This window comes from Maniola hyperantus, chromosome 12, assembly GCF_902806685.2.
Source record: "Maniola hyperantus chromosome 12, iAphHyp1.2, whole genome shotgun sequence".
Classification (NCBI taxonomy): Eukaryota; Metazoa; Arthropoda; class Insecta; order Lepidoptera; family Nymphalidae; genus Maniola; species Maniola hyperantus.
In genome coordinates this window covers 10,189,300-10,212,005 of record NC_048547.1, presented here as the reverse complement: position 1 = coordinate 10,212,005, position 22,706 = coordinate 10,189,300, and the positions used below count along the sequence as shown (strand labels likewise).

Sequence of the window (22,706 nt, the reverse complement as noted above, 5' to 3'; positions counted from 1 at the left end):
AATAAATGCTAAGGGAAAGTGTGTATGAATTTTTATTTTGTAAAAGAAAAATATTGAATAAAAGCGATAGAAATGCAAATTTTATTTACCATTGTCCATTTAAAACCTGTAACAACAATCCTAAACAAACAATAAAAATAAAACAATAGTTTCAAAAAAATTGTAAACATTGTAAAATGAAAACCATTATCTTACGTGTTAACTTTCACTACATAATATAAATTCACTTATTAAAATACTACTTTTGATCATTTTTTTTTAATTTAGCGACTAAAACAAACTTGAACATTGACACTTTTTATAGAAGAGGAGTAGCTGTGACCATTAATGTTGATCGCTCATATTTTATCCACTCCGAACGAGTCATACGCGAAGGACGTGGATGTAAGGCAGTTATAATAATATGTTACCCAAGAACTCATTGACGAAGTCTGATTGAGAAAATGTTTATGGGATGCCACCGACCAATTGTATGCCTAAGCATAAATATGTATAAATGAAGGCTTAAAGTGATAATGGGGCCGATTCTTTTGTACACAATCTCTAAACTAAACTAAATTAACAGGTCTAAATTTACTGCCATCCTTTTCCGCAAGCAACATTATGAAATAGATTTAGACGTGCCATTAAGTTTAGTTTAGAGATTGTGTACAATGGAATTAGCCACAATGTATTCACAAAATGAAAAAGAATATAAGTAAACTTGGTTTTACATATTTGTGACTGTACTTAGCGAAGATCGGAGCGAGACTATAAAGAGCCTTCGCTGATAGCAACGTGTCGACCAGCTACGCGTTGCCGACCGCGCCGACCGACGCAGGGGCGTCGCGTTTGGTGCAATAAGATGTGCGATCATTTTACAAGATATTACAGCATCTATTCGATAATAATGTCAAGTGTACTTATAGTCTATTCTAATCACAATTTATCACCTTTTTAAGTAACTACACAGAGGTTAGTAGTCGGCCAGAAGGACTTTTAATGGATCATATAAACAATATTTCATATTTGACTGTAACTCAGTACTGCATAATATGCTATACAATACATATAACAAGCCAAGCTTACCTTATCTACTTTAAGAACATTATCACTACCCATATTATAAATGCGAAAGTGTGTTTGTTTGTTGGTTTATTGGTTGGTTGGTTTGTCCTTCAATCATGTCGCAACGAAGCATGGTTATAGTTTAAGACGTGGAGAGTGAGATAGGCTACTTTTTATCACGAAAAATCAAAGAGTTCCCACGGGATTTTTAAAAACCTAAATCCACGCGTACGAAGTCGCGGGCAATAGCTAGTTATGGAGATAAATGGTGATAGTTTTTGTTTTTATTACTATCAAACTTTGACTTGACTTTCAAAATAATAATATTTAATGTCAAGTTAGATAAGTCACTTTATTTTTCCTGTATGATATACTTATGATGTGTTTGAACCATCAATGGTTTGAACAAAATAATAATAGACATTAATATCGCAATTCCCATAATATTATTATAATTAAACCTGAAATTAGCCTTCACCTATGTCAGCACTAGGGCACAGTAAAAATGATTTTTCATGCTCTAAAGATCCATTTCAAAACCTACTGGCCGTAGTCTGTCGCTTATGGTGTTTTACTTGTTCTCCTTATGTCTAACAACCACTGGACCAGTGTTGTCTCCTGTTTCCTTGTTATGGGCCCCATGGCTGCCATCGCAGTACGGCCACTGAAATAAAAAAAATAGGTATAGCTAAGTATACTTGATGCAAACATTCTGTGCAAGTTAGTTATGGTCCAGACTCCAGACATAATGAAATAATTACCACTAGGTAAATGAGTGAATTGCGCGCGATTAGCCTTTATACAAGCACTGTATCCTCTCGGATTAAAATCCGCGGAAAATCGCGCGCGATTGCTTTAGCAGTCAAAAATTTGGTTATTTAATAATAATTATTCGCGATTGGCGCATGCAAGCTTTCTCGTGTTTAATCTGAGCGAAAGAGCGTGTAGTGTAAAGCCAACTATTAACGCACGCGGTAGAAAATAATTTCTATCGACTTTTAGAAAGACATTTCGGCTTTGTAGTTTTGTCTGTGTCACACTATGTGACGTTTTGTCGGTCTCAATGATCTCAACGACAGAGACAATGCTCTACAAAACCGCTATCTCTTTCTAAAGGTCGATGTACATTATTTTCTGCCACGTACTGTACTTAGAGGTTCTTGTAGCTACTATTCTGCAATGTGTTGACACAGAAAATCATGTGATGTACTTATATAATAGGTAATTACTATAATTAGTTTTACACTCAAACATCCTACAGGCAAGACAATGCTCTACAAAACCGCTATCTCTTTCTAAAGGCTGATGTACATTATTATCTGCCATGTACCTACTTTACTTAGAGGTTCTTGTAGCTAATATTCTGCAATGTGTTGTGTTGACCCAGAAAATTATGTGATGTAGTTATACTAAAGGTAATTAGTTTCACACTCAAACATCCTACAGGCAGCTGTAAATATCTGTACTGATAAGAATGTATCACTTCACAGCATAGTGTATATTGTGATAATTTCCTACACCTTTACAGATTTGCCTGCATGAAGTCCTTATTCAAGGCTTACAATAAAACTTTATTGTGCTTTGCTGGCTTGATTTGTGATAGTTATAGATACACATTTTATAATACTACTCGACTAAGCCAACTAGAGTACATTACGTCACGCAGATTTCTGATAGGGTTGGCAAAAATTAAAAATATACTTATATGATAAAATCAAAGTATGAATGACAGTTCTTAAAAGTATTATTAAAGTATAAAAAGGAAGGCGGCCGCATTCTAATCAAGTGCCGAGTTCGCTTAGTCAAGTTATATATATAATTATATATATATAATATATATATTACCTATCTCCTTGTGTTAAATATCAATGGTATGAGGAACTGTACTCACATTCTTACTCCTCCAGCATCTACACAGAGATGCCTTCTCAGTTATGTCCTCAATGTCAATGAAGTCCACCACTTTATTGATATCCTTTCTGATGCCAGGGTTAACCAGTCCCTTATCTGCATCATTGGCTTTCTTGATTGTTATGTATGAGTAGTAGGATATGCCACCAACAGCCAAAGTCGGGGGGATTAAGGCTAACCAATCCTTAACTGTAATTAATAACAGGTTTTACTTCACCATCATTCATCAATCATCACATAGAATAAAATCGGTCTGCTGTATGTGTGTTTGAAAGTGAAACAGAAGACAAGACAGACAAACTGGTTTGTAATGTTTTTGAAGAAGCTTGGGCGCAATAGACTTTTTTGTCGCTTTGTGTACTGATAAGACATTCAAGTTGGGGCAGAGATGCGTTTTTAGGCTTCCGTACCTCAAAATGAAAACAGAACCCTTATAGGATCACTTTGTTGTCTGTCTGTCAAGAAACCTACAGGGTACTTCCCGTTGACCTAGAATCATGAAATTAGGCAGGAAGGTAGGTCTTACCTACAAGGTAGGACATGAGGGGAAAAATCTAAAAAGTGTGAATTTGTGGTAACATCACAAGAACAAAAATTAAAAGATGTTCATGAACAAATAACTATACTAACTAACAATAACTATTTTCAACTTTCAAAGTAAGATTGTTCTATGCCAAGTGGGGTATCATATGAAAGGGCTTTACTTACATTCTCAAAAAGATTTTTATTTATTTATAGATAGGCATAATAGTTTTTAATTTATTGTTCAAAAGTCGATAAAATACGATTGTAGTGCGGAACCCTCAGTGCGCGAGTCAGATTTGCACTTGGCCGGTTTATTTTTTATGTAAGTGTTCTAATAATTCTATTTTTATGGTTTCTTTAAAAGTGGTGCGCTAAGTGGACACCAACAGGGGACCGTCTGGTGATAGGGTCCTCGATCCTATAAATAGGTTTTGTTTTTTGGTTTGATTTGGTAACAGCAGATACCAGAAACATCAAACTAATAATGACCTGCAGCCAGCTGACTTAAGTAAAAGGGTCATAAGAGATTTCCGTCATTGGTGACAAGCGAGTTGAGACTGAAAGTCAAAAATTCTGATACAGCCAGTCTTACCAGTTCCAAAGTTTAAATGACATAAATATTTAAGATTTATAAACATTAATACTATGATGATTATCATAAGTTTAATCTCACAAGATTTTTTATTCACCAACAAAAATTTTACAAATGTTTGTGAACATTGCATGTTATCAAATATTCATAAATGCAGCATTGTAAGTTATAACTTACAGTGAGAATATAACACCATAATTAGTTGAGTAAGTATGTCAACAGCCTTGATTCTTATATTGTTAGTTTATGATATAATGACAAATTGTGCAAATTTACTTACATAAAATATGTTATTACTCTTTTATCATATGAAACTTACATTATTTACTTAGGACAATAAGAAAATTTTACAATTACACAGAACTTAGCAGAAAGGTTAAAAATAACCTAACTACCTATTATAAAATTATTAAGTACAATAAATGGATGCAATTGAGTTTGGTCAGTATGCATTTTAAAAGATGCAGTGCAAAGAATAGTGGTAATATATATGTGAAAATAACTCACATCCAAGTCTAAACCAACCCCCGAAGGAATCGGGAATTGGTAAGCTGGCCAAATAGTTAGGTATGGTAACTTTTACAATGTTTGACACAAAATACATAATTGCTCGATTTCACACGGGTTACACAACAACAGAGCTAATTTGTAATTTATAAGTTGTAACTGGTTGTAAGAAACGTGACGAATAGTTTTAATAAGTACTGAAGCAGAAGCAGAAGTTTTAACAATTTCCTCCTTGTGTTTTCCAGCACAGATGTTTTCCAGTTTTCCCATAGATAAGTTTTCCACCTTTTTTTCAGACGAGACCTCTAGTATATAGTAGATAATCTATGGACGAGACGACAGGTCAGTGATTTTTTTAAACTAGTTTTACGGCTCTGAGTTCTAGTTCTAGCTCTTTTGAGCCTGGTAGTTTAATTAGTGAGACCATGTGAGACTAGTGCAATGTCATGAATTTCTTGCCAAAACGGAGTAACGGAACTCAAAATAACTTTTGGCTTTGTTTTGTGGTTTGTTGGCCATGGCCACTGCACGGGCCACTGTGGTTAGCTTGGGTTAACTATAGGTTAACTTCTTTTTTTTTATTTTTTTATTCTACGGCCCTGGATATCAGTCTTTTAAGGCCTTGGGTTAACTTCAAGCTAACTATGCCACAGTTTAATTTAGACACAGAAAAAACAACTGTTTACTTTTTTTATCTGTAAAGAATCAAGTGAAAAAAAAGCTTCCCTGCATGCATCTGCTGAAATATTATCTGTATTTCTGTCTTCGTTTTGCAGGGTGCGTTTGCTATCGTACGTTTTAATTATGAATCTTTTCATCGGTTTAATTGAGTAATATTCATTACATTAGTCCCTTATTAAAAGTTCAAAAGTGGTAGATGTGAAATCCTTCGTAGGATATTAACCAATGCTGCTGTATACTGAATATGGCTGACGAAAGACTTGTGGTCCTGAATCGTTGTGACAACTTGGGTTTTGGATTTTCTTTGCTCGGTGAAGCCGGTTTGCCACATATTATTTACGAAATCGAAGAAAATTCTCCTGCAGCTCGCAGTGGTGAGGTAAGATACTTATTGCTATCTACATAAAAATGCTTGTCTCGAAAGCAACATCATAAATTCCTGAATATATTTTAAACATACTGTAGATCGTACAACTTGCAACTCAACTATAATTCAGTGTAAGATCAAAGTAGTTTTTTGCTTTTTAACCTTATTTGTTCATGATACATTCACACAATATTTAGTAGGCTAAGATATTGAGAGAACAACATAGATGTAGCATGTAGGTATCTCAACTAACACCACATTTTTTAACAGATTAACAACAAGTATGAAAAAAAATTAAAAATCAACAAATCAAATCAAATTACTTATGCCCGCGACTTCATCTACTGGACTACACAAATTTCAAACCACTGTTTTTCCACCATTGGGTTGAATTTCCTTTCTTAGCAAATGTCTGCATCATAATAGCAAGCAAGCCCAATTTAAGCCCAATCCGTCCAGTACTTTGAGCTGTGCATTGATAGATCAGTCAGTCACCTTTTCATTTTATATAATTTAGATTGTACTAGCTTCTTCCCGCGACACTGTGTGGACTACACATATTTCAAACCCCTATTTTACATCTTTAGGGCTTGACTTTTCAAAAATCCTTTAGTGGATGTCTGCGTCATTATAGCTTCTGCCAAATAGCTGCATGCCAAAATTTCAGCCCAATCCGTCTTGTATTTTGAGCTGTGTGTTGATAGATCAATCAGTCAGTCATTCAGTCAACTTGTCTTTTTATATAATACTAGCTTATGCTTGCAACTTCATATGTGTGGACTACATGAATTTCAACCTCCTATTTTACCTCCTTAGGGGTCACCATAATAGCTATATGCATGCCAAATTTTAGCCCGATCCGTCCAGTAGTTTGGGATGTGTGTTGATAGATCAGTCAGTCAGATTTTCCTTTTATATATTTAAATTATGTACCTTTAGAAGTGAAGTAACCTTGTTTATACAAAACTGGCTAATGCCCTGCTTGTATCATGATTCCACTCACATGCCACCTATAGTCCAATTTTTAATTAAACAATTAGAACACGTATTGACATTAACTAATGTCGAATTGTAAAATAATGATACCATATTTAAAATAATAGTGATGTATGTGGTTCAGTTGTGTCAAGTGAATGAGTCAATAAACCAGTTTCTGCTTCTGTTATTTTACACTAGCTGATGCCTGTGACTTTGTCCGCATGGAATTAGGTTTTTTAAAAATCCCGTGGGAATCCTTTGACTTTCTGGGATAAAAAGGACACTTTCGCATTTATAATAAGGGTCCTGATGCATACAATGGATCGCAATCGCGATGGAGTGACGATATAAAGAGGCTGGCGGGAAGTGGCTGGATGAGGAAGGCTGAGGATCGGGCGTGGTGGCACTCTTTAGGGAAGGCTTATGTACAACAGTGGACGTCCACAGGCTGATGATGATGATGATGATGCATACAATAATTATTTACATAGCACTGTACATTCGATGGTTATTTATGCAGGTATGAAATTTTAATGAGGTTTCCTTTTTGGTTAAGCTGTTGTGGTTTACCATGAAAATGGAACCTTTAAATGTCGTACATAGTTTATGTAATATGATTAAAATATTATACGACGACGATAGCCTACGACGCCGCTTAAATACTTGACCCTTTGATTCAACACAATCCATTAGGTACATCTATCTAAATATATATAAAAGGAAAAGGCGACTGACTGACTGACTAACTGACTGATCTATCAACGGACAGCTCGAACTACTGGATGGATCGGGCTGAAATTTGGCATGCAGATTGCAGATAGCTATTATGACGTAGGCATCCGCTAAGAAAGGATTTTTGAAAATTCAACCCATAAGGAAGTGAAATAGCGGTTTGATATTTATGTAGTCACGCGGACGAAGTCGCGAGCATAAGCTAGTATTATATAATTTTCTTCACTAAAGTATTAATTGCGCAGTTGATAACTTATCATCAGTAGCCCCTAGTATTATAATTCTATAGTTAACAGTATTACGATATTTCATCGAAAAGTTCACGAAAATCATCTTAGAAGTTTTCGAGATCATGTCTCAAGGCAGAGTTTGCCCTACCTCACGTCGACAAGTTGAACTTACAAGTCGACTTGTCATGTACACTAATAGCCATGTACACCGTCACGTTTAAGGTATGATTCCGAACCAGGCTGCACGCAGCAGCGCTGCCGCAACAGTGCTGTCATCAGCTGTCACAGTCCTGTCGCGGCACTACTGGTCCCCATACAATCTCTATAAGCTTATATATGACATTACATTCCGAGCTAGGCAGCAAGGTGACAGCACTGTTGCGGCAGCACTGCTGCGTGCAGCGTGGTTCGGAGTCATAAGTCTGCTGCAAACTTGACGGTTTTGATCGTGTATGGCCAGCGTTAGATCGCACACGACTGCAAAATCCACACGAAGCGCAAGACGAGTATTTTTATTAGTTACTGAAGAGTACGTCCAGCAGCAGCATCGGGTGCGCTATAAAGTTGCGTTAAGCTAAAAAGTTCTGTCAGCGTCGACATCTGTAGGCTTAGTACCTACCATTTTGAATATCTCGATGATTTTGATAGATTTTAAGTATTGATATAGCAAATGGTCCAATGGCCTTGTTTTTGTGGTTTCTGTCCTCCTTCCTTTACCTTATTAAAGCACAATAATAATATTATGTTATACTTAAGTTGTCTGGCCGTTTCCAATAGTTATAAACTTAATAAAATCAATTAACAAACCTATCCTTACTTATTACCTTCATGTATGGAATTGAAAATAATGTTCTCTTATCTGATTCTGCTTATCGATTGTGGATTTATACTATTTGGTAAAGAAATCAAGGCGGGGATATATCAAGTTGAATTCATTGTCTACTTGTTAGGAGTTGAATGTGATTGATAGCCCATTACAAGTCTAATGCAGAGTTAGCTTTCACATTTAAGCATTGATGAAACGTAGGTATGTATTACGGGAATGTTGGACTCGTGAACGTATAATACGTTTTGCAAATTAAGATTCACAAAACTAGTCTGTTAGAAGTAGTAGTTAATTAGTTTTTTTTAGTTTTATCACACTATGTGAAATTTCACCTTCCTTGTTTAGAACTAAAAAGCAGATAAAAGTGGTTAATTATCAATGCTACGAAATTTGCACCGTGGTTTCATATTTAACTAGCAACAACAGCTGTGCCGAGACTTGATGAGCGTGATAAAATAAATAAGATAATAATATTATGATTACGTTCACACTTAAGTCAAATTAAAATAAAAACCGGCCTAGTGCGACTCAAACTCGCGCACCGAGGGTTCCGTACTACAGTCTTATTTTTTCGACATTTTGCACTATAAATCAAAGAACAAAAATAAATAAAATTCTGTTTTAGAATGTACTGGCAAAGCCCTTTCGTATGCTATCCCACTTGGTATAGGAATCTTACTTTGAAAGTTGAGATACTAATTATTTCATCATGGACACATTTTAATTTTTTTGTGATGTAACCACAATTTCACGGTTTTCGGATTTTTCTCTTAATGTGTGCTGTGCTATAAGACTCACCTACCTGCCAAATTTCATGATTCTAGGTCAACGGGATACTTCCCGTTAAAATCCCTATAAAATAGGTTTCTTGGCAGACAGACAAACAACGAAGTGATCCTATCAGGGTTCCTTTTCCTTTTTAGGTACGGAACCCTAAAAAGTAATACAGGTGATATCTATACCGAACTATACCTATCTACTACTTAGTATCTACCCCGTAGTAGTGGGCAATAAAACATTATTTTATCGGCAAAATAAAAGTCGCGAACTGATATCCAATTTAACCCCTAGACCTCTAGCAAGTGCACTTGCAAACCGCTGCATCATTTAAGCATGAACCACATTAGACTGCACCGTGCCGGGTAAGAGCCAGGCCACATCTCTCGTCTTTGAAGTATGAATGAGCCAAATCCCCTATTATTTAATTTGTGACCAAGGGTTGAATTTTGTATGAAGAAAAGGATGATTCACATTAGACCGGGACAGGTACGAGCCGTGACTTCATATTTAAAGTTCCAATCGGTCTGGCCGCGCGTCGTCGTACGTGTTTCGGCCTCGCTACGACGCTACACGGTTCGTGCCGGGCACGGTCAAATGTGAATCATCCTTTATTGGTCATGAGGTCAACGTTGTAAACAATTTTAATGAGATGACATAAAATACAAAATATTGCGACTCGTGAGTTGTTCAGTCGCCGAGATGATTGAATGACGCACTGGTCCAGTCCTAAAACATGCAAAAACTTACCAATACATTCACATTTAGTTATGAACCACGCATTTGTTAATGGGCCGCGTTGTTTTGTATGCGTAATTAATGGGATAACACTTTGTAACAAGTAAGTTTACGTAACCTTTGGCTGCTGTTTCATAGAAAAAGACATGCTGAAGTATATTTTGTTGCTCTTGTAGTTGCCTGCCTAATCGTTGTACGGTTTAATTAATAAAAGTCTTAAGTATTACTGGTATTACATACTAGCTGATGCCCGCGACTTCGTCCGCGTGAAATTAGGTTATTAAAAATCCCGTGGGAACTCTTTGATTATCCGGGATAAAAAATTAGCCTATGTCACTCTCCAGGTCTTTATCTATACCCATGCAAAAAATCACGTCAATCCGTTGCACCGTTGCGACGTGATTGAAGGACACAAGGACCAACAAACAAACACAATTTCGCATTTATAATAATGGTGTTGATAAGCATCAGCAGATGCATCTAGCATCTTCAACCTAACGATCGTACACCAATGTAAATGCCGTCGAACCAAGTAAGAACTAAGGGTGATACGATTATTTGGAAACTACGAAACTAGCGTATCTCTACCACGTCCAGTAATACCTACTAGGTATGTTATCATCAAAACAATCTTAAATCTAGAAAGTTGAAACATGTCATTTTTTTATATTTTTTTCTTCGTAAAACTCAGTACTTGGTAGGAATTCGTAAATTGATTGTACTAAGTAAGATCAATTGTTTGGAAGATTTAATGCATTTTAGTTTCTTAAAAATCCCGTCTATGGTGCAAGTTATATAGTACCTTTCGTCAAGATCGATGCCGTGAAAAGGTAACAGACAGATACCTAGTATAAAAATTGTTTCGAATTTATAATGTTAGTATTGATAATATGGCTAGTATGGATTAATACAAAGTAGCCTTTTAGAGCCACTGGCGTCATCGACAGATCGATCTCCTCTTCTTGGTACTTGTGAAATTGGAACAAACCACTTCACAGAACGACATACTTACTAGTCTGAATGTCCAGAAAAGGCTTTTTATTTTATTAGGGTTCCGTACTTCAAAAAAGTAAAACGGAATCCTTATAGGATCACTTCGTTGTTTGTCTGTCTGTCGTGTTTACAAGAAACCCAGAAGGTACTTCCCGTTGACCTAGAACACAGAATCATGAAATTTGGCAGGTAGGTAGGTCTTATAGCACACGTAAGGGGAAAAATCCGAAAACCGTGAATTTGTGGTTACGTCACGAAAAAAAAATTAAAATGTGATCATGAACAAATAATTAGTATTTTCAACTTTCAAAGTAAGATTACCATACCAAGTGGGGTATCAATCATATAAAAGGGCTTTACCTGTACATTCTAAAACAGATTTTTATCTATTCTTATGCTAAATATTTTTTTATTTATCGTACAAAATGTCGAAAAAATACGACTGTAGTAGGAGCTCTCGGTGCGTAAGTCTGACTAGCACTTGGCTGGTTTTTTTTCATCGTGATAACTTTCTCCGTTTCAACGTTTATAGTATTCTTCTACCATTTTCGAATGCATATTAAACATTAAAGATAAAGTTGTTAATTTTTTTTTTAGCGAACGTTGCCCTTTCGCGCTTTGAGATAAATGTAATTCAATCATTCAGCGCTCCCACATAACTTTTTACATCTTTTTTCTGTAGTGTATAAATATAAAACAACATAACTTCATCCTGTATATCCAGATCTAGTTTAATAAAGTACAAGTTCGATGGTTAGAAAGGCAAAGCTGGTTTCTTTAAATGTATAAAAAATAAACTAGTGCAGAGCTGTACAACTTTCACGCTCATATTTTAAATGGTGACTACCCTCTCTAGAACTACAGATTTTTGAAAATCACGTCCATAGTCACCTCCATACAGTACAAAATGTGCTCAGTCTGCTATGAAGCAATTAGTTTTTAACCAATTTCAAAATAGGAGGTTCTCAATTCGTCGGAATCTTTTTTTTTATTTAGACCGCAAGTTTACAAAGTTTTACGCCGATGTGCGAAGTTCTACTATGTCAGCCTTCATATACAACAAATTTTCAAACCCCTTTGTATAGAAATGCTGAAGAATTTCTGCGTTGATATCTGAGATTTCAGTTTGAATGACTATTCCTAACGTTGATAAAATGATTACAATACTTTCTATATATCTATGAGAAATCGCAATGTTTATTTGATGCTCGTATCACCTTTTCGCGAGACAAATGTGCGCTTTCGATTTTCCAATAAAATTCATTAGTGGTGTCAATCAAGCGCGACAGTGTCAAGTATTGGACAGATTACTATAACTCTTTGATCGTAATCGGTATCGTAAATGTGTAGTAAGCCATTCATTAATGCGAGTGTCTTAAGTGCTACTTGAAGTACCTACTGACATTAATGCTTGTCGCATTAAGGTGATTTGATAGACCCAGCCGCGAAAATTCAAATTTTAGTTAGTTTTTCTAAAATAGTAGACTAATCAGTAATCATACATCGAAGGCTTATTTAGGTAATGAGTTTTGCGCGCACAACATTTATGTATCTACATGTTTTTCCATAAAAACTTTGGTCAAAAATACTCACTTATTATATGTATAAGTAACTATATAGAATCCTAAAAAAGCTAATTTGGCGTCATTGAAAGCGTCGTCTGGACTGTATCTGTTGGCGACTACCACAAAAATGCTCAGAAATTTCAGAAGAATGTTCAGAAGCTAGCGCAAGCATAGCGTTTCAAATTAAGCAAGCATCAAGCATTCAAAGTTGACTTGAAGTAAAAAGAAAGCTTGAGCTTCTTCTTGACACGCTATACGTTGCTAGAGGCTAGACTCTTAGGAGATAGAAGCTAATGCAGCTTACTTTTAAGCTGTTACATTGTAAAGTTATTCTATAACTAGCTGATGCCCGCGACTTCGTCCTCGTTTTTAATGAATCCGTTGGGAACTCTTTCATTTTCCGCGATAAAAAGTATGCCTATGTCACTCTCCAGGTCTTTATCTATACCCATTCAAAAAATCACGTCAATCTGTTGCACCGTTGCGACGTAATTGAAGGACAAACCAACAAACACAACACACACAACATACTTTCGCATTTATAATATGGGTACTGATAATATTACCCAGTTAATGAATTCGTGAAAATTGATTATTTATGGTAGGAGGGTGCATCTGCGGCTGGTTACCGGTACAAGTTGTCGTTCCGGTACGATGGGCACTATTACTTTACAGTCCGAATGGTCTGTTCAATCCGATAAGTATTTAACCTTAGTCTGCTGACTGCTCCATTGTTCACGATCACCATTATAATCCTGGCTAAGCAAAACAAACTCGCAAATTAAAAAAAAATATATATTGCTGTGGATTTATAAAAAGGTACCAAGTATAACCGTGTAATTAAGAATTTACGACGTACTTGTACTCCCAAAAGAAAATTTGATGAGAAAACCCCGTATTTCGTTATGAAAAGTGCCTGCTCTGTTAGCTACTAAAGAGTATTTTTGGCCTTGTACCTACTATAATTATAAGAATTTACTGATTTTCATAAAGTTTACTGATAAAGTATATTACTTTTTAGGGTTCCGTACCTCAAAAGGAAAAACGGAACCCTTATAGGATCACTTTGTTGTCTGTCTGTCTGTCGGTCTGTCAAGAAACCTACAGCCTACAGGGTACTTCCCGTTGACCTAGAATCATGAAATTTAGTAGGTAGGTAGGTCTTATAGCAGACATTAGGGGAAAAATCTGAAAACCGTGAATTTGTAGTTACATCACACAAAAAAAAATTAAATTGTGGTCATGAACTAAAAATTAGTATTTTCAATTTTCGAAGTAAGATACCTAACTATATCAAGTGGGGTATCATACTCCTATGAAAGGGCTTCACCTGTGCATTCTAAAACAGATTTTTATTTATTTTTATGTATCATAGTTTTTGAATTATTGTGCAAAATGTCGAAAAAATACGACTGCAGCACGGAAACCTCGTTGCGCCAGCTTGACTCTCACTTGGCCGGTTTTTTTACCAGAAAACGTAGAGGCTAGCATAGTCTGTCTTAGATGCGACGATCAGGTCTTCGTGTCACTGTATCACGTGACCCGTTAATGATATACGAGTACTGTAATGATCATCACCATTCCGTACTTCGCGATCGCCCGCATGGATCTAGGTTTTTAAAAATCCCGTGGGAACTGCTTGATTTTCCAGATAAAAAGTAGTCTGTGTCCGTTTTCAGGATGCTAGTCATCTCTGTACCAAGTAGATGATGATTCAAACTTTGCCCATGTGGATTTAGGTTTTGTAATACCTTACTGGCTTTATTTTACCACTGATATTATCTGTTAGTCGGCGGCCCAGCTGGGAGCGGTAGCGTCCTGCGGGGCGGAAAGCGGGCGCGATGCCATACTCTCCATGCCGCTTGGCACCCGCTCTCAATTAGGACACGCGCGTCTTCATTCCAATTTCTTGAGTTTGTTCCACACGTCACGCTGGCTGCGCCGCAGGTCGCACCCGCTCCCACCTAGGCCGCGCCGTTCGCTTACTGTCAGATACAGCAGCTTCTTGACTGGGATCAGTTTAGCCATTCAAGATGAGCTATAATCACGGTCTCTCACATCTTGACCTTTGATTTACTCCAGGTAAAGGCTCAGCGCTAAGATTTATAGCATCCCTTTACAAAAGTCATCTAATAGAAAAAGTATTGTGAGTTATGACGTCAACATTACCATTAAATTAAAATTATAATTATTGGTATTAAAATGTCTATATATTAGGACATTAGGACATACCTACAGTAGTCCGACTTATGATTCATGAACATGTTAAATACTTCTTATCGATAGTTCTACCCATGTTTATTATAATATGTACACTGAGTAATAAACAGTTAATCAGACCGACAGCTCATGGTCAGTCATGCATGGAGTATTGCAGACACCTTAGTGACCGCTGTGCCAAGTTCCTTGTATGTAGGTACTTGGTAATTAATCTAGCAAGACATAAACTAGCGAGATGTTCTCGATTCAATCTTTGCCACTCTTAGCCTTCTATTCAGTTACTCGCTTATTTTTTATCGCCTCAAATGTTTGTTTGTTTATTTGTTCGTACATGCTTCACGCAAAAACTACCTACCCACTGCTCTTGTTAGGGTTCCGTTGGCAACCTTCGGGTACGGTTCATGAGATACAGCCCGTTGACAGGGAGACGGACAGACGGACGGATAGCGGAGGCGTTTGACCTTTGGGTACGGAACCTTAAAAATGATATGCTAATAAATTGATCAAAATCGGTCCATTCGATTCTAAGATACGAATTTCAACACAGGCCAAGCTGAAACAGGGCAGTCCACACAAAATATGAGCGATATGATTATTACTACAAAATATAGGGCGTTCTGAAAATGGGACACCTGCTTTGCCTTCGTAGGTAGTACCTACCTACTAGATACTATATTGTGATGCTATGTGGGAGTGCTGCTTTTGTTAGAATTTTACTCTCTTATTATCCGACTGCGCGACAGCAAAGAGATATAGGGTAGGGTCCAAGTACGCGAAAGAAAATAATGTACATAGACCTTTAGAATGAGATAGCGTTTTCGTAGAGCATTGTCTCTGTCGTTGAGACCGACAACACGTCACATAGATATGAGTGACAGAGACAACTCTCTACAAAGCCGTAATTTCACGCTAAAGGTCGATGTACAATATTTCTTGCCGGCTACTGTATGTTTTTCAATGCTATCTAGCTAGGTATGTATGACATAGGTAGGTCCTGTACATTTAAAGAATTCCACATACATTTTATGTGGAATTCTTTAAATGTACCTATGATGATGGATGGAATTCTTTATATGTATTATCAAAGCACCCCAACGTCTGTATGGCTTTTATTCAACGAGAAGTAGGATTGATATCGATCGAATATACATGTATCGATTCGTCTAATACTCTAAACCATGCCATGGTTACATGCTAAGTTTTGTTTGATTTATCATGATTTATATTGAATTTTATACGGGTACCTAAAGTGATTATGAAATAATCGCTTTTTATGATCAATATTGGCATAAAAATAAAAACTACATCCTACCCTCATTTTCTAATGCAGGGCAGAGGGCGGAAATCGGTTTTCAGGTCGATGGTTTCCTTCCCTTGCACTCCTGTAGGTGTAGGAAATTGAATTGATATTGTACCTATTATTACAAAATAATTACTAACGCTTGGATGTTCCACGTAAAATTATTATCTTTCAATTCTATCCATTTAAGCGAGTAGTTGAAACATTGATTTACGTGTGCAAAAACATTAAGCTCTGACTCTTAGGCTGCGTTTCCACTGAAGCGAAGCTGAGCGGAGACGTGACGTGATAAAATGATCAAGTGCGATACTATGATTGGTTTATTGAACACGTCTTCGCTCCGTTGCACTTCAGTGAAAACGCACCCTTAAGCTGCTTCTCCACCTACAGGATAGTTTCATTTTCTTAACAGTTCACAGAACTCCTGTTCGACGTTTTCATATTACCTACATAGCTGTTATGCTTTGCTGTTTCTCTTTTACCTGACTTAGAACTATAGTATTACTAGCTGATGCCCGCGACTTCGTCCGCGTGGTTTTACATTTTTTTAAATGCCGTGGGAACTTTTTGATTTTCCGGTATAAAAAGTAGCCTATCTCCAAATTTCATCCAAATCCAGTTAGCTGTTTTTGCGTGATTGAGTAACAAACATCCAAACATCCACACTTTCACATTTATAATATTAGTAGGATTATACTTTGTCATTGTAAAATGTTCAAATTCTTATTGTGGTAAAATGTTTCATGGTAAGCCAAAAGGTTATGATTTGAATTTAACAGTCTACAATCTACATAGATAGTATTTACGTATGGTTCCACTGCACCGTAGCCACATGAGTATAGATCCCTAGCCGCTTGAACTACTGAGCCGATTTTGATGAATTGATTAATCCGATTTTGAATGTTCAATTTACAATATTATTATACCACACTGTACAAGCAATTGCTGTACCTGGGATTGTGAAACAATCTTTTTCTATGACTTTGAACATAGAATTGGAAATTTATAAGGTCAAAAGCAGCAGTAAATATTTCTACAATGAAATGACCACGTAGTCCTACAAATTTTCCCAGTCCTACGCTTAGAAGTTGTCCATTTTACGATAACAATTTTTTCATTATATTTTATTTTACTTTTTTTGTCAGAATAAACTGCCAAAAACGATTTCGGTAGTGCGCTGTGAAGGTGTAGATATGCATTAAATGAAACATTAAATGAACTTTTTAAATTAAGAAACTGTTTTAAGAATATTACCATCTAATGATTACTATAGTTAAAAAATAAACACTAACTTCAAGTATTTTTTTGGTTGTTTCTACTTAATCGGTTTCACGCTGAACGGTTTTAGTATTTATTTTTTCACCTACATAAAAACAAACTATTAATAAAAACGTTTTACGTAATGTACCTAGTATTCACTGATTGAAACTTTACTTTAATTTCCTTGATAGTAATCGTAATTTAAACTGTAATCTTATCTTATTAATGGCTTAAATTTTTATTAATCAACTAGTCAACTAGTTGTCGACTCGTGAAGACCTTCGCGTTAGTGAAATGCGTTTTATCAAAGTAAATATTAAATACGCCCCAGTAATAGTAAAGATAAGCGCACATTACAATGGGCGCATCGGCCGCGGCGCGCGGCGCGGCGCGGGCGGCGGGCGGCGGGCGGCGGGCGGCGAGCATTTTTACGTACCGTACGTGCGTCCATTGGGCGGGGTGGTGCGGTCAGTAGGTATAAACTGCATTTTGCGGTCAGACAAAGCTGTGACAAGCGTAGAAATGGACAACTCAGTCGAAGAAATATTATTTAATATGGATTTAAATTTTAAAAATCTCTTGGGAACTCTTTCATTTTCCGGGATAAAAAGTAGCCTATGTCACACTCCAGGTCTTGGATATTAATGTGATATTACAAAAGGCTGCCGCATAGAAAAAATATTGAGAAGTCTATCTTTTACTGGTAGGTATACTTAATAAAGGTACTTAGTAATTTTTAATGCGATATGCGATATGTTTGTGTTGTACAGAGTTTCGTTTTATCCCCAACGTCCTTCTCGCTTTAATTTCAATTAAGGCCAACGGAATGCCATTAATCATCGAAGAAATAATATATTGGGGCAAACTAGAAAATAGTATTTATTGGTAGTAGGTAATGCAGGCATTGAGTAAGGATTTTATATTATTATACAGGTATGGGTTAGAGGATCGAGTTAGAGGTAAGCCCACTATAACAGGTCACGGTGCGTAGGTTTGCTCGATGCAAGTGGGCGTAGATACAGTAGGGATGTAACAAAGTTTGCATTTGACTCTGAAAGGTTGAACTTCCGGTCAAAGGCTACAGTACTTTGCGCTTCAATAAATTTAATATTGTCGGACAAATAAATGCGCATCGCCAAACGGGCCGCACCTCTATAAATATGCAGAATTTCAAACTATCTTCTATGTATATCTGTACATAATAGCTTTGATAAAAGTACATATTCACCATTTTATTAAGTACATATTATCTAGGAAAATAAAAATCTACGATACTTAGAAAATTGTTTTTAATCTAATCATTTTGATAATAAAATAATGCACATCGCCCTTAAGAAAAAGATAGCGGTTTTGTAGAGCATTTTTATTTTTTTATTTTTTTTATTTTTCATGTACCAAAATTGTAGTTACAAAGTAATAATAAATTAAGTTACATTGGAAATGCTTATCTCTAAACAGAGATTTCTTCCAGCTTCCCATTGCTTTCAATATGCATTGTCTCTGTCTCAACGACCGACACTTAAGTTTGAGTGACAGAGACAACGCTCTACAAAGCTGAAATCTCATTCTAAATGTCGATAGGTTTTTGATAATCCCGTGGGAACTCTTTGATTTGCTGGATTAAAAATCCCGGAAAAACAAAGCCCCGCAAGGCAAGCTGTCTCTGAACCTGTGTCTGTACTGTCTATTGTCCGTCAAAATCGGTTTAACGCGGTAAATGCACACTTTTGCTTTTCTATACTAATATTATAAAGAGGTAAAGTTTATAAGTTTGTTGGTGGGGGGTAATCTCTGGAACTACTGAACCGATTTGGAAAATTCTTTCACCAGTAGAAAGCTACATTATCTCTGAGTGACATAGGCTATTCATTTAAAAAAATTCGAGGTCTCTACGAAAATAGTAATAAGCTACCCGTGCGAAGCCAGGGTAGGTCGCTAGTATAATATAAGTTTGGAATTATATATTACTAGCTGATGCCCGCGAGTTCGTTTGCGTGGATTTAGGTCTTGTAAAAAGCCCGTGGGAACTCTTTGATTTTCCGGGATGAAAAGTAGCCTATGTCACTCTCCAGGTCTTTAACAGGTATACCCATGCAAAAACATCACGTCGATCCATTGCTCCGTTGTGATGTGGTTGAAGGACAAACCAACAAACAAACACTCTTGCAATTTATAATATGGTGTTTTAGCACTTTGCTAATGCCACTTCAATATTTCAAAGTTCGATTTCGTTCGACTCCATGTTTACGACTATTTTTCCGACTATAAATTTATTATCCTCTACTTCTCTAGCGGTTTAGTGACCGGTAGGCGTCTACGAGTACATCATAGAGGATTTACTATTGTTAGTACGTATTTCGAGTATTATACACGCGCATTTCGTTGTCCGTTCGTCTTGGCATTTATTAATTAAGAACCAATTGAGACTAAATACAATTAATATAGGAATTTGATTGAACATGATCATTCTGTAATTGCAGAAAACAGTTGGTAGGCACAATTTATCGTACTTTAGATTCTTAGACGAGAATGTGTAGAAATAATTTTATCAAGCGAAGTAATATATAGAGATCTTTTTAAAGCTTAAATGGATAATTAATTATTATTATTAACGTTAAACGTTTTAAATAAATAGGTAGGTATAGTAACAGTTAGTAATTAGATTACTTAAAACGCAGATAACTCCGAAAAGTTAAAGGTGAGTGCCCGGGATCGAACCCCAGACCTCCGATTAAAAGGCGGACGTCCTAATCGCTAGGCTATCACAGCTTCTTAGAGAGAGATTAATCGCATTGAATTGACATAATATAGTATTATTACAGAGAAATCATCAGTGAATGTTAAATCAAAGTAATTTTTAAAAGTTAAATTAAAGAAATGAATAACTCTGGAGTCTCAGTTTCCATTCACACGACATAACAAAAAGTCAACAATGCATTGTGTTAATAATTGACTCAAAATATCTTAATTACTTTATCATTGAGTATACAACATACATCATCTTAATTATTATTATTTATTACAAGTTATAAAACCGAGGAGTTTTAAAAATACACTCAAGTACCTAGGTACCTACGTTTCAACTTTCAACTCTATAAAACACCAGCTAATACTCGCCACTTCGTCCGCGTGGACTACTTACATACATTTCAAGTCCCTATTTAACCCGCTTAGGAGTAGAATTTCGAAAAATGCTTTCTTAGTGGATACGTACTCTTTACAAAGAACACGCCCTTCAAATTTCTAGGACCTGCGGTTTAGGCTGTGCGTTGATATATATGTAAGTCAGTCAGTCAGGACTGAATTTTGTATGTATATACATACAGATACAGATGGTTAAAACTTTTCCCCTAAAACCCCAATGAGGCAAATGTAAAGTTAATAAAATTACGTTATAACATCGATGCGATAACTCTAATATTACTTAGAAGTTACAACAAAAGCTAAATTCAGCTATGTTAGTCAATTTGATATTACTTATTCACGTCCACTGGGATCAAACTACGATAACAATCACTTGAAAACTATTTCTTTGTATTAGTTTCTAGATTCCGATATAATTATTTATTAATATTGAACATGCGAATATCGCTTGCTAGTTGCTACGGTAAAGGAAAACATTCTGATGAAACTTGCATGCCTGCAAGTACTCCATAAATCATGCACTAAATGCTCAAACTATCTGCCAATCCGTAATTGGCCAGTATGATGGACTATGTCTTAAACCCTTCTCAGTCTTATAGGAGACCCGTGCTCAGTCATAGTGGGCTGGCGACGGATTGAGACTTGAGAGTTGAGTTGAGTTGAGATGATCATGATAAATGCTAAAGTGTGGATGCATTTGACGATTCAAAAGTACATGTAAAAGTTTAATTGAATAAAAAATATTTTTATTTATTTATTTATTTGCATCTTGGAGGCGGACATTCTGACAATTTTTATCCCAGAAATGCAAACAATGGTTCCGATACGATTTCCAAAAACTTAAGCCCACACGAACGAGGTTGCATGCAAAAACTAACCGTATGACGTATCATATCAATATAAAAATGTTAAGTATTTTTCCAAACTTGGCCAAAGGCTGGTTGTTTACCTTACTTTTGATGCTGTTGGTAATCTGATCTTCTTTTCGTGGCCTTGGATTTTGTAACATTGCCCTTCTTTATATGATGCCTTTAATTGGGTAGCAACTTGATGTCTGCATGATGATTGAATGATGAGTGTGTAAAAATAACAAACGCATAATATAATAGATATTAAGTAGAAAGTATAAGAGAAATAGAGCATACGACGAGTTTATAGCGACACTATAATAAATGATATCTGCGACCTGTCCGCGTGGATACAAGTTTTTCAATAACTCTTATTTTATTAGGTAAAAGTAGTAATGTAATTTAGGGTATAAGCTATCTTCATTTCCAGTCAAATCGTTTCATTGTGGCGTGTGATGGAACAGACATCCAAACTTTCACATTTATAATATTAGTAAGATAAAACTGCCATTCATATCGATCGTAGTTTTAAGACCCAGTAAAAATTATATATATATAATTATCTATTAAAAATTATCTAATATATCATTATTCATTATGAATATGATAAATGTTGTCTAACGCCCGATACACATGATCGCGTGCACCTCAACGACCTTCCGGAAATTCATGGTCTTGGTCAATCGGGATATTAATGCGTTTATCGTCCCCTGCTTTGAGGTTTCCTTTAACGAGGCCAGGTGGAAGGAGCCACGTATTTCCTGCGCCCTTTATAGGAGCTTGATTTAATTTATCTTCTAAACTTGGCCCAGCGCTCCCTCGTTTGATAACAGTTGACAGCGCGAAGCGCGTCGTGCGCCCGCATATTTCGCTCTGTAACATTTTCCGATATTATTACTCGTCTATTATTTACTACGCTAGAAGTTTTTATTCCGCTCGTCTTCATAACTACATCCTATCTTGGAATTGAACAATAAGTTAAATAAAAACTTAAGTAAATATTTATTCTGAATCTAGTTTTTATATCCCTAACCAGTTGTAAAGTGCATCAGTGAATCATTGAAATGAAAAGGAAGTGGCGAAACTGCTTGTTTATCCTTTGTGATGTTGTGTGAATGATTGATAAGTTTTGTTTAGTGTACTACTACGTGTTGTGTAGGCCGTGTATCTTGTGACCTTACTAGGATGTGAATATACGAGTATGTAAAGCGTACAACTAGAGTGTTGTGCTAAAAGTAATATAAAATATTTCTGACGTGCTGCACATACCTACCTACCCCGCTACAATATTGTGTAAGTGAGATGCTTAGAATGGAATACTAACTGATCTGCGCCAGCTTCGCTCAAATGCTATTTTTGAAAAAGGTGGTGGATTTTCCAAAAATCCTGAAACATGTATTTCTTCATTTTTAACCGAAAGCCCAATACCAATTTTCATGGATATAACTTGAAAAATAACAGACTT

General features: G+C 36.1%; 2 protein-coding genes across 8 annotated transcripts in view; one reads left to right on the top strand and one right to left on the bottom strand.

Annotated features, from left to right (window-relative positions):
* Nucleotides 1–58: 58 nt before the first annotated feature.
* Nucleotides 59–4,845, bottom strand: Cisd2 (CDGSH iron sulfur domain 2). Its single transcript, XM_034973635.2, has 3 exons — nt 4,583–4,845; nt 2,939–3,147; nt 59–1,711 (listed from the first exon to the last, which is right to left on the bottom strand). Exons 1-3 carry the CDS (start codon nt 4,677–4,679, stop codon nt 1,619–1,621), a joined length of 399 nt encoding a protein of 132 aa, XP_034829526.1. The 5' UTR covers nt 4,680–4,845; the 3' UTR covers nt 59–1,618.
* Nucleotides 4,846–5,344: 499 nt separating this feature from the next.
* Nucleotides 5,345–22,706, top strand: part of Efa6 (Exchange factor for Arf 6) — a 46,330-nt gene continuing 28,968 nt past the window's right edge. For 5 of the 7 annotated variants that reach the window (XM_034974246.2, XM_034974243.2, XM_034974242.2 and 2 more), the window contains exon 1: nt 5,345–5,642. In XM_034974246.2, the coding sequence (XP_034830137.1) occupies nt 5,508–5,642 (135 nt within the window). In that variant the 5' untranslated portion in view covers nt 5,345–5,507. Of the gene's footprint in view, nt 5,643–22,112; nt 22,535–22,706 lie in introns of those variants that run through there. The other 2 variants (XM_069502268.1, XM_069502269.1) reach the window with 2 other exon arrangements.

Excerpts from the sequence above, each read along its gene's own strand:
- Cisd2 (XM_034973635.2), bottom strand. The coding sequence starts at position 4,679 with ATGTATTTTGTGTCAAACATTGTAAAAGTTACCATACCTAACTATTTG. Across the intron at positions 3,148-4,582 it reads GGGTTGGTTTAGACTTGGAT|TTAAGGATTGGTTAGCCTTA; the intron begins GTGAGTTATTTT and ends TATTAATTACAG. Across the intron at positions 1,712-2,938 it reads GATGCTGGAGGAGTAAGAAT|TGGCCGTACTGCGATGGCAG; the intron begins GTGAGTACAGTT and ends TTTTTATTTCAG.